We start from the raw sequence: 13,178 nt of genomic DNA, 5'->3' as shown, positions 1-13,178 counted from the left end.
CAGTCTGCTTAAGTGCCACACTCCAGCTCCAGTTGTTGGCGGTTCTAATGCCCCCCCACCTACAGGGGTTGCGTTTGCCAACCGCCAATAAACACCCAAAGACTACGACGACGAAGAAGAAGAAGAAGTGCAAGTTCCCAGCTATTTGTAACCTGGGGATTCGAGGGAGGCGTCTAAGCCGCTACGGTCTTTCTCTCTCTGTGTTCGGTACTGAGAAAGTGTTGAGCTCAGCACTACTGACTCCATCCTCTGTTTTGTCGTGGATTAAACCTATCCGCAATGCGACTCTGTGCCTCTTTTTTTCTGGACCGTTTACCTCGGGACTATAGGAGGCTAGCTTAGCATGCCCTAGCTGGAAACACGCTTAACAACACTAGTAAGATTGAGGAAGTTTGATGGAAAGAGGAGAGTTTGATGAAGAGAGAAACGGTGTGTTTAACGGAGTTTGCAGGAAAAGGTGATCTAATAAACATGAGTGAAGTCCAAAAGCTGCTTTCGTTGAAGAAGCAGCGACTCACTGCTGCTGTTGAAGAGATATTTGCTCTGTTTGAAAAAACGATTGCAGAGCATGATGAGGAGCTGTCTCTTTCCAAAGAGGAGAACGAGAGACTCCAGAAACTACTGGACGCTGTTTTACAGCCTCAGCTTCGGATACACAGAGCAGGTCTGTTCCCTTTACTCTTAATCAACACTTTAAACCAGGGGTGTCCAAAGTACGGCCCGCTGGCCATTTTTAATTGGCCCTCAGCTAATTCAAAAAGTACAATGAAATATGGCCCACAAATGAAACTTGTGTTTTTCTTATATTGTACTTCTTAAATATAAATGTACAAATATATTGCACAGTATTCATGTGTTAATATGCCCACTTTTAAAATAAAGAGAAGAGGAAAACACACACTAAGAGTTAGACCTAACACACTTAGCTATTTTATCTACCTCTGGAACAAGCTAAACTAGTTGCAAATATATATATTCTTCACTGTAGGGTCAGTCATTACTGGATCAGTTAGCTGCATGAGACGATACTGACAGGCTGTCAGGAGAGAGAGAGAGAGACTAATTTCTCCCGTGTTATCATCCAAAGTTAATTTCAAACTTGAAAAATGTACTTCATTTGAATGTAATAATTATGTTGTTTGTGGAAGCGCCAGTGAGTGAATTATAGTGTCCGTCCAAAAAAAAATATTACTTATAGTAAAAACCACCCTGGAATGATGGGTTAGTAGACTAAAAGCTTTAGGAATCCAAACTATATCAAGATTGATGGAAAACAAGTGACATTAGACCTTTTTAGAGAGATTTAGAAAAATAAACCCACTTCTGGGGTAATTTGGGCTGATTAGCCATATCTCTGGCCCCCCTCGGTCGATTTTGATGATTGACACCTTTTCTTGAACTTTTAGAGCCAATACAATCGAGGGGGAGTTCCTAAAGCCACCTACACGTTACCATTGAGGAATGAGAGTGATGCGCACGCAGCTTGCACAAACCGAAAGCTATGTTACGCTCTGAAAACTGAAAACTACACTGTAAAACCTGACAAGTTAATAGAACTCAAAAGTTATTTTGAAACTGATTACATCGACGTTTTTGAGTAGTACTTATACCTTAACTGAAATGTGTTAAGCTAAAGTATAATCTTATCAATTGAGTTCTATTTAGTAGTAATTTTCAAGTGACACAAACATATCGTTTTTAAGTGAAAGAAACATTTTATATTACGTTTTTTTTAACTAAGAATTTGTGTTAACACTGTACATATAAAGATACAAGTATTGTTGACTTAAAAATGTTCATATCTTTTCAACTAGCTATTTTGTTAGCACAGTACATATGAAAATCAAATATATTTAGCTTGAATATTTGTATTATCTCTCTCACAACTTGGTATTTTCTTTGACTTTAGTGTCCCTTTCTGTTTTGTCACTTTCTCTCGCCCACCCTTGCTGAAAAAGGAAAACTTAACTTGTTTTAAACCTCAATAAATATTTTATAGCATTTGACAAAACACTTTGTCATTTTTCTCCAAAATAAGTAAATGTCAACTTGATTGTCAAACTTCTGTTTGTACGATACAGACAGGGACATCGAGATACTGTTTCTCACAATCCAGAGGAATAAAAAATATATATATATGTTTACATAGATACACACGTGTGCACCCACTTTTATATACAGAATGAAACATAAACACATCTCTACATATGCACACATTAAGAGGCATCAATAAAAAGCACACCAGTCGCTATATACAACATAACAGTCACTTCTAAACGAATGAGGAAGAATATATTTCAACAGTAACAATATGTACAGTAGTGTAAGTGTCTGTCCTTAGCAGCTGTCTGGTGCAGTTATACAGTATAAGTGTCATTTTTCAAAGATAGTAATTATAATATGTGTGTGTGTGTGTGTGTGTGTGTGTGTGTGTGCAGGGGGTGATCTACCAAGTTCGAATGATTTGCTCAAGTGACATTTATACATAGCCATCTGTCGTGGCTTCCTTCCTTTTCTTTCCATCAAGCCACTAGACGCCTTAAACAGACAGTTCTAACTCGTTTCTTTCCTTTAAATTACTCACAGTTTGAAGTGTTGCTTGGCCTCCGATGGTTTAGATGATGTTGCGATGTGTTTGCTCAAAATAAAATAACAAACTTTTGCACATGCAACAAAGAAAATAGGCCTTTACAATATTCAAAAGAAATAGGCAAAACTCAAATAAAATAATAAACAACTTAGGTATTCTTTCTTTCTTGATAATGCTTATAACTTCACAACTTAAAGGGTACTTGTACGATTTGTAAGTACGTGTACGGTTAAAAACTGTTCCTCGACTGCGTCTCTCAACAGGTTGCCCATCACTGTGGCTTTAGCCCAGGCGCCGTGGGAATTGTAGTCCTTTATAGTGCGTTGACTACAGACGTCACAATTAGGTGGCCTTTCTTATAAAATCTAAATTCTGGCTCTAACACTGTGACTTTGAAGATTGTTTAGAAGCACTGCAGGAAGTGACTCACCAGTGTGTGTCTTCATGTGTTCGTCAAAGTACTGCTTCATGTTGAAGTCCTTTCCACACCACTGGCACATGAACTGCTTGTGTCCGATGTGGATGCTCATGTGGGAGCGCAGCTGGTATTTGTACTGGAAGCGCTCGCTGCAGTTCTGAAATCAAACCCAATTAACACTTTTTACACAAAGTCAGAAATGGTCCCAGAAATGGTAATCATATTGAATTCAAATCCTAGCTGTGAGATGTATTTATGTAAAGCACATTGAAACATTTCATCCTGGTTCTCTACCACTCCCAGATTCCTTGACCTTAGTATTTCACAAGAGACGGCCATAAAGAGCCTCATTTCATTTACATCCCAGACACCAATCATTTCAGGAATTTCACACTGGTGGACGTCTCGGTCCGAGTGAAACTCCTCATGTGAGTTAAGTGGATATTAAAGGAGCTCAAACCTCACACTTGAAGGGTTTCTCTCCTGAGTGCTGCAGAGAGTGAACCTTCAGGGACATGCTGCGCTTGAACGACTTCCCGCACGTCTCACAGGTGAACGGCATGTCCTTCGTATGGGCTGAACACACACACACACACACACACACACACACACACACACACACACACACACACACACACACACACACACACAGCACTCTAGGTTAATGGGATTCAATAGTGAGCCACTCAATAGCACAAATAAGCAAACCCTAAAATAGCACTTAAACAACAACACTGGGGCTTTTTCATTGGCTAATTACACCAAGGGTATTGGATGTGTCTCGTCTGGTAAAAAAATCTATTGCCTTTGATTTCCTTTGATCAAGTCAGTCGGTCAATAGGGAGGATAAACAGGACGTATATAAACTTATAGAGATACAATGACGCAGTGGTGGAAAGTAGCAAAGTACTATTTTGACGTACTTGTACTTCAAAATACTACTTCTACTCTACTACATTAAAGTGGATCTATCATGCTATATTTGAATAATATAGTGTAGGACCATACCTATATAAGGCATATTTATACTTTTCATTTTTCAAAATACCAAACAGATCATGCATTTTAGCCATTCCTCATTTCGCTCAATTTAACACTGTCTTTGCATCATGGGCTGATTCTGTGAGAACAGCACCATCTACAGGCCTGGCATATGTACTACAGCGTCTCCAGCGCTTTCCAACGGCAATGTCCGTGGCTGTCTCCTCCTGATTGGTGGAGTTGGCTCAATAGCCGTAGCGCCACTTCTGTGACGTCATAGAAGTGTTCAAATCTGGATCAGTCTGTATCAGATCCGTTGCAGCCCCTTTTTAAGAGATTTGGGTATGGAGGAAAATAGAGAGGGTTGTGTTTTCTGACACTTGGTGAGTTCCCTGGAACACCGGGGACACATGTTCATGTATACAAGACGTACAAAATTGCATTTTGCATGATCGGTCACCTTTAAGGAAGCCGATATTGTACGAAAATAAGATGCCTATCTCCCAAAAAAGTGGAAGAGGAAAGCAACACCCAAAACAAATCTCTGCACAACAATCAGTGGAAGAGGAAGCCTGGAGGAACAAACAGGAACAAAGCGACCAATCAGGACGGCTGCCACTCACCGACCATGTGCTTCCTGACGTGAGCCATGGTGTAGAACTTCTTCTCGCAGATCTCACAGGAGAACTTCTTCTCGGCGTAGCCATGTACGATCTTGTTGTGCTCGTGTAACGACCACAGCTTCTTGAAGGCCTTGCCACATGTTACACACTATGGGGAACAAAAGAGGCAAAAGTTATTATTGGAGCTTTTTTGAGGATCTAGTGCAGGTGCGTGAAATTGCAAAGACACTTGAGCGTGCACTGTGCTGAAAAATTAGAGTCAGTAGATTAAAGCAGCAAATGATCTCTAAAAGCTCAGCAGGAGTGTAGAGTGGAGGTACTCAACACATTATCATTTATTATTACTGACTGCCAGTTGACAGAGCTACTGACTCTGATCGGTGTTAATACACTTGCATGATTGCAGCTGTGCATGTACTTATTAAGAGCTGAATAACACTTTAAAGCTTTGACTGCTATTATAACAAAGGGCATAGGGTTCCGTCTGAAGTGTGGAACAACAATGCATAATTGGGCACAGTGCCTTCCATAATAATGAAAGCAACATAATTAGACAAGCTGTGTTAATTTCTGTATATTTTACGCAGTAACAAACTGAAAATCATGTTGGTTTCACTAATATAGACTTTACTCTCGAGTAGATGATGTTGGATTTGCATTTTGATCCATAATGTTGATCGTATCATTAAACACAGCAGATTTGTACTAAATAAGGGATACAAATGTAAATAAATAAGCTAAACAGTTCACACAGTATAGTGGAAATAATGGATAAGGACACTGTCTGTAAACAATTGGATGGTGCAACTAAGCTAGTACGCTACGATAGCATCCTATATTTATCTGACTACATCAAAAGTTAGAATTGTAAACTCTACAAAGTGTCAAACTATCCAAAATGTAATTCAACATGACAAAATGTTAATGGGTTTAGATGGACTACATGAGCAAATCCACCTATTCATTGATTTGGCTGTGAATTCTGTTGCTGGTGGGAGACCCATGGGAGACCTAAACTAGGAAAAAGTGAGATGTCCTTCAACCAATGAACTGCTGAGTCCTACCTGGATGCTCTTCTCACAGTCGGTCTGTTGGTGCAGCAGCAGCTCGCTCTCCAGCAGGAAGCGTTTCCCGCAGTTGTTGCAGATCTGCATGCGGTTGTGAGTGACGTTCATGTGTTTCTCCAGGTACCAGCGGTTGTTGAAGACGCGAGGGCATTTCTTACAGGGGAAGTGTTGCTTCTCCTCCAGCCTCACCTTCTGGCCCGGCCCGTCTGGATCCAGCATCCTCTTCCCTGGCCTCTGATTGGCCAGCGTTGCCTCAGTGAGAGTCTGCCTCATGGAGGTGGTTGTACAGGAAATGGCGAAGGCTCTGGTTCCCCGGCGAGGTCGATCCATCAGGGCCGGCGGCTCCAAACCTGGAATGTTTAGAGTATTCTCCTCCTCTTCCTCATCCTCCTCCTCTTCTTCCTCCTCGCTGCTCTGCCCCATCATCTCCCCCCTCCTCAGGTCATCGTCTTCCTCTTCTCCAACGGTGTCGTCGTTCTCCGCCTCGCTCTCCTCTTCTGAATCTCTCTCGTCGTGGCAGCAACTAAACATGGCGCCGGCCTCAATGATGTTTGCTGATTTGCTCTCGGGGCCCTTTGACACGTTGAGGGTCTGGTTGTTGAGGTTGACTTCAACAATGATCTGGTCTCTGTTGAAGGAGGCGTGGCTGTCTGGGCTCTTCGACTCCTCTCCATTGCTCTCCACCTTCGTCTTGCCCGCCTCCTCCACCCTCACAGAGAAGCTGCCCTCCCTCTTATACCCCAGCTCTGCCTCCTGTTTGATATCCGTGTACAGCAGGTTGGAGGGCGTCGCTACACCAGCTCCTTCCTGATTGGCCATGTCTGCGCAGGTGGTCCTCAGCGAGTGGCTGCTGATGAGGTCGCGACAGGAGGCCGCGATGTCGCTCATCTGCAGCAGGGCGGCGGCGTTGAGCACGTCGCGGACACTGCGGCTGCTCACCAGCAGCTTGGAGGTGTAGATGAAGTTCAGGATCTGCTGCAGGCCCTGGGAGGTCAGGGCGTCCAGAGACAGGTCCACCCGCCGCAGCTGCTTGCTCTGCGCAAACAGGGAGTGGAAGAAAGGGCTGTAGGCCGCCAGGACCCCCTTATGGGCCGGGAAGGTGCTGTGCTGACGAACCAGAACGATGTCGACGTCACACAGGTCGGGCTGGAAGAGGCGCTGCTCGTTCAGCCTGTCCATCAAACAGGTGAAGTGCAGAGCCACATCCTCCACCAGGGAGAACTCAGCAGAGGGGAAGTCTGTGGTTTTCTCCACTATGAGCTGCAGATGACGGAGGGAGAAGGACAGAGAAAAGGTTAAGACATTTAGCAATATGATCAGCTAAAGTTTCAGATAGGAAGCCATTAGTACAAGAAACATTTCCTTTTATCATATCACTTCATTGTCTCCTTTCACAAAACCTGGCTGCAACCCAAATACCCCTAGTGGAATAATACAGTATGATGCAACTAGATATTTTCTGCACTTGCATTAGAATTATTATGTTATTCTAATGTTAAGGATATAGTTTTGCAAGTTGTAATTAATAAAGTTGTCTAAACAAACGTTCTTGATAAGTTGTTATTTGGTTATGACAAAAGACTACCAATGTTCAAACGAGAAAAGGATCCATCATTGCCCGAAGAGGCTTTGCAACCTGTGTTGATTTGACCTCAAAGTAGAGACCTGAATATCACTGATATCAATTCTAAATAAATACATCCTAAAGCCGTTCTCATTTGATTTTCAGAATGTTATTGCACTGCACAGTCACATGCAGGCCGCACGACACGAGAAAAATCAAAAGGTGTAACACTCAGCACTCTGTGCAAGGTCCTCAACTTCCCAAGGTGGGTTTAATTTAGCACAGGAAGGGCAGGGTTTCGATCCAGACGGGATGTAAGTGGGGACAGAGCACACACACACAAACACACACACAAACACACACACACACACACATGCATACGTAATGTGCCCTCATGCACGAGCAACACAAATGCACACACAACAAACACAAACACAGTGTCTGGTCTGTGCCAGGACTGACTTGTCTGAGCATTGGTATTCATTGCCGTCCCCCCCACCCATTAGCTGGCTCCCTCCACACACCCATTAACTACACTGTCCCCGAGGAGCTGGGAATTATGCACAAGACAAAACACATCCGAAGAAATAATTAGGAAAACGATGCTGAATAAATACTAACTAACCCTGAAAACAATTAATGGAGTTTATAATTCGAGGCGTCTCCTGGAGGCAACACAGGACGAGTGCTAATATAAACCTTGCTTTGGCTGGAGAGGATGAAGCTGTGAGCCATGATTACATTCTCTACATAACTTATTCGTCAGTGTTTACAGTAACATGGGAAGGACAAGACATGTGCAATAAAAAAGGCAAGATATTATTCATTTTAGGACGATTATGGCACAACAAAGAGTGTTAGTTGTTCTTCTCTCTTTCCCTGCTGCCCAATTCCCAAATCAAGGAAAATTCATTGTTACAGCTGGGAAATGGATTCACGTCTTGGCCTAACCTTGAAAATCTAGCCTGTTTGAAGAATTCAATTATGTAGATGTTAGATTTATTCATAGTTTTGAGCTGATAAATTGGAATGTGAGCAGGAGAAGAGATCAGGTTATCTCTCCCCGTGCTACATGCGTCGCCCAAGGGCAAAACACTGCAGCCTTAATCAGATCATCTGCGTCTGGAGATATAAATAAGACAACGCTGTCAAAAGCTTAAATTCTATCAAATGAATAGCATTATCATACTCAAACATCAATAGCTGTGTTATTCATTTATTTAGACAAAATTACTTTAAATAGTAGATTAAGTTCATATTTGTCAGGTGGATACATTAAAAGCGAGCCAGAGACAGAATTGTCGAGCTAACGTTAGCTACAGTTTGGCTAACGAAATTAGTTTCATCTAGTAACTAGAAGCCTGTTTTGTTTAATTTCGTGATATCTAACTTAAAAGAAATACTACAAATGTTGAGTGATAATCAAATCTGCCACAGTTATGATTGTAAACGGAATAAAAACAGAAACAAACTGTAGCTAGGAGCAGGGCTAACTGTTGATAATGATGTTAGCCAAGTAGCTTAGCCTAGCATAGCTGTTTATCTGTCGGAAGCTAGCAAGCTAAAAACCAAAATAGCAGCGCTGTTTTATTTTAAAGCAAAGTACAAGTACCTACATGATTTACTTAAGTACAGTTCTTGAGTAAATTACATTACACCGGTGCTTTTACGTGGTCAAAATCTTCAGTCACATGCGTATTAAACAATAAGCTGAAGTTGAACATATTTTACCTACTGGGTGATTCTCTGATTCGGGTGCCTTTTGGGTCTTTACATTTTTGAAAAATGAAACTACATTTTTTGCATTTTTGATCATAACATCTGGTAGTGGACTACTTCAAACTTTGAGAAAACAAATGTTCCCAACTCAGGCACAAAGTATATATAATTACTAGGAATTTCCTTGAAAAAATGTGACGGGGTTGAAGTTTTTGGCAAAAAGTAGCCATGAGACCTTGTTTAGCTAAGACAGCACCACATGGAATTTAAGGACATCATACAATTGTAATATTTTGCAAAACTATTGTTTAATTAAATAAAAGACACTGACACTTATCAATTATCCATTATTTTAATAGGGGGGTAAAATGTATAGCGTGACGGGGTTGAAACAAACTGGGAGATGAGTGTCAATAGTGCAATTTCATAGATAATTCATGCATTTTTCAGATTTTTTTTCTCAGTTAAAGCACACACACATTATGATTATATTAGCATCAAAATGTTGGTATAATTGGCAATTGTTATTTGTTAAATATTCAATGAATATGTGATGATGCTCAGTGAGGACATGCACAATTGTGTGTTGTCTACAAAGACAACTAATTATTATAAAACAAAAACTAAATATATATATTTAGTTTTACATTGTAATGCAAAACACCCCGTTCCTTTAATTCAGTGCTTTACAAATACATGTTGTAGTTTCCTTTCATTTAAAATCTTTGAAGTCATTTCAATCATTCAATCACTGCTTTATTTTCATGCTTTAAACTACATAATCAAATAGTTGCAGTTTCCATGCCTCATCTGTCACAATATGCAATAAAGCTCAAGCTATCCAGTCACATTTCATCACATTCAGTACTGCAGCCAAACAAGTAGCCTACTTTGCAATTAAACTCTGGATCCAACTGGCTCCATCTTTGTCTGTCATTCCTTCAACTCTCCCCCCCCCCCCCCCTCTCCTCTCTCCCAAATGTCAGGCAGGAGAGCTTGTTTGCTGTCATTACAGACGGAGCGCGGCCACCTTTAACCAGCCCCCCCTCTCCTCCCAAATGTCAGGCAGAGAGAGCTTGTTTGCTGTCATTAGACGGAGCGCCACCTTTAACCAGCCTCTCAGTCAGATGTCTCCCAATACATTATTCATATTTGGCCTGACCCGTGACAAACACGCAGCGGGGGGATTACTGACAAGAGGTGTCATTTAAACAGGCTTCAATCAAAGCTCTCTATCCACACAGCATTTAATCTGCCAAGCACAACATGTGAGGCGATCCTCTTCTAATGTGGAGGACCTGTTGCACACTGAAACTGTTTTATAATCTTATTTGTTGGATTGTTGTAGAATTTCGAAGAAGGCAATCGTCTATTGAGAAAATCTTCCATTGTGTGTTGGATAGAGATACTCTGTAGATATCTTTAACTCTCAATACGTTTACATACTATATTCTACAGTTTTCATGTATATATTTACTCTTTTAGTTTGTTTATTTTACATTTAATTTAATATATAAAGTCAATCTAATCTAAATTATTCTACTTGGCCCTGTAAAACATTGATTAACTGGTGGTCACTCGAGAGTGTCAGACATCATATTTGAACAACTTTGGAGGGCAGACGCATTTTGGGAAGATAATGACACAACAAAAACATGTCTGATGGCAATGCTTTCATTCAAACTCGAGGTTTCAAACTTGGAAACTAGTTTAGCACTAATCCAGTTTTGATGGATGATGCACAGGATTATTGCTCAGACCAAGCTACTTCATTAGTTTTGCTAATTACCTCTGTTGAATAGCCGTTAGCTTGAGTTATCATGAATGTGTCAATCAAAGCTTGTGATATAACAGTAAGTGGAGAATCCTAAGCCATGTCGCTTGTTGGCAGAAGCTTGTCTCCTGGACCCGAGCCAGACAGATACGAGTGTGAGAATAAAAATCTCTCTTTCTAATTTGACTTTCACTGGTGAGAATGCCCTTTTCCCTCCAGCACCTGCACAGGACGGCCCGTGTGGATTTACTGCTCTGTAAACTCTCCATCACTGGGGATGTGGTGTGACCTCCACACAGCTGCCATTAAAAAAGTTCTCGTCTGCTCACTGAGATGTAGTGTGACGCCATGTTCACCATTACAAGTGAAAGTGCTGCTAAATGGAAATACAGTATATAGTTATTGAGTCAATGTACCTAATATCTAATTTCCACTACTGGCACATGTAAATCAATGCTTTTGGTTAAAACAAAGCTATAATTTCCCTACAATGTAATCCTGCAAATATTTTTCACATAGGTAAAAGCAGATTTATGAGCAGGGAACTAGAAAACATCTATCATGAGTGTGTTGTTTGCTTGTTGTGGTGAGCAGGCAGAGCCATTAGCAGGAGCCAATGACAGAGCCCACACACACACACACACATCAATAGTGCAATGGAGGGCAGGTTGTATTCAGGCAGCACAGAGTCCCGGGGGGGGAAACACTGCGGGGGTTCAATCTTTCTGTGCCGCCTGCCAACAGTCTCAGACTGAACTCAGTGTCCTCTCACTTCACCTTCTTTATCTTTCTAAACAAACGTCTGTGGGAGATATGGCAACAATCAATACCACTATAGTGCACTGAATCTCAAATATCAATATATCTGGTATAACTAACTACAGGAAAGGGAAAACCCCCCAAAAGCATAATAAGGCCCCTTTAAGACAGCAATCCCATGATGCCTCGTTCCCTCTTGTCACTCAGCGGGAAGTTTAGGTATTTTGGATCTGCCCCTTCCGCCCATGGAGCCCTTCAACCTACAGTAAAGAGCACACTCAGCAGAGAGGGGCTCCTGCAGAGGGGCCAGACGTGACTGACACCCGGAGGAAGGAGAGTGGGCACCGCGTCAGGCCTCATCTCGCTCACTGGCATGGAGATGGGAGAACACACACACACACACACAGATCCCTGAGTCATCAGCAGACGAGAGCAAAGCATGACGGGCCTGAATACAAGCTACACACAGAGATCATGCAGTTTGGCCTCAGAGTAACATCAGAGGGCTTTTTACGTGGTGGGATCACGTGTAAGCACAAACAAAAAAGAACGGCACAAGGGCACGTCGTTTCTGGCATAGTCAAATCAGACAGCCATTAAAAAGTCATCAGGGTAATAATGACTGACTCTGTGTCCTCTGAGCATAGCAGGCCTTCCTGCTGCTGACACCAGAGGAAACACAGGTGAGGTCTCAGAGAAGCTGAGCCAGAGCAGTAAGCCCTGATTTCCTGGGAATATGTGGTCTATGATACAGGAAAGGAAGCTCAAGGTCTCACGGGTCCCCCGGGTAAGAGACTCCATTCACTGTTGAGTGATTTTCAACATTGTTGTTGGAGAGAAACATCTAGATGACAGAGAAGCAAAATAACCGAAAACGACACAAAACTGCTACAATCGAACCCAAAATGACTCGAATCTGATGTGAAACGACCAAAGGGAAAGAATAAAAATCACTACAAAGACAGGCAGAAACACAGAAAAAGAGGCAACCCTGACAAAAAAAGGACCAAAAAGAGAAGCAATACTACTACTTGGGAGACTCAATACAAACTAGATGTGAAAGTACTACAGAGGAAAGCTAAACCACCGAAAAAAGATGCATAATAACCAATTTGAGAGTCAAAAAAGGCAAACTGACTTACAAAGACAGGCAGAACGATTACAAGAAGATGCAAAAATGACTGAAAAGTTTGGAAACAGGACTGCAGAAACAAAAACACAACAAAAAACAGGCTCAATGAAGATGCAAAAGAAACCCACGAAGACAGGAAACTGATGCCAAACAACCAAAGGAAAGGAAAAATCAATAGAGATACAGCCAAAACAATAACATGACTACAAGCTGAAGAAACAGGTACAAAACAACAACAACAACAAAAGGAGAGAAAAGGAGCACAAAAAGATGAATGGTGAAAAATGAATACAAAGACACTGGACAAGCTCAAGTGACCACATAGACACGAAGCCACCAGTGTTTTAGCCATATAACAGGGGTGGGGGGCTTTTGCCATTCTCTCATAATCCGTCTAGTGGAAGATTTGTCCTCTGTCTGCAGTCTGCACTCCCTCCTCTCCAAATCCAATCAGCACAGAGACCCAGCACTGACCTTGAGGTAGAGGAAGCACATACAGTATCTGAGGCACGAGCTCTCCCACCCTCACATCTGCAACCCTGACCCCCCCC

At 41.9% G+C, this 13,178-nt stretch overlaps 1 protein-coding gene across 1 annotated transcript in view; it reads right to left on the bottom strand.

The window, feature by feature from the left end:
• The window catches only part of LOC104941967 (zinc finger and BTB domain-containing protein 47), a 27,424-nt gene that overhangs the window by 6,549 nt on the left and 7,697 nt on the right, over positions 1–13,178 (bottom strand). Inside the window, exons 2-5 of the mRNA XM_010767148.1 lie at positions 5,677–6,939; positions 4,613–4,760; positions 3,469–3,584; positions 3,021–3,165 (exon numbers count right to left, since the gene is read on the bottom strand). Of these exons, the coding sequence (XP_010765450.1) occupies positions 3,021–3,165; positions 3,469–3,584; positions 4,613–4,760; positions 5,677–6,939 (1,672 nt within the window). The remainder of the gene's footprint in view (positions 1–3,020; positions 3,166–3,468; positions 3,585–4,612; positions 4,761–5,676; positions 6,940–13,178) is intronic.

The sequence above is a fragment of the Notothenia coriiceps genome, unplaced genomic scaffold, assembly GCF_000735185.1.
Source record: "Notothenia coriiceps isolate Sejong01 unplaced genomic scaffold, NC01 NC01_scaffold00004072, whole genome shotgun sequence".
Taxonomy (NCBI): Eukaryota; Metazoa; Chordata; class Actinopteri; order Perciformes; family Nototheniidae; genus Notothenia; species Notothenia coriiceps.
This window is presented reverse-complemented; position numbering and strand designations above follow the sequence as displayed.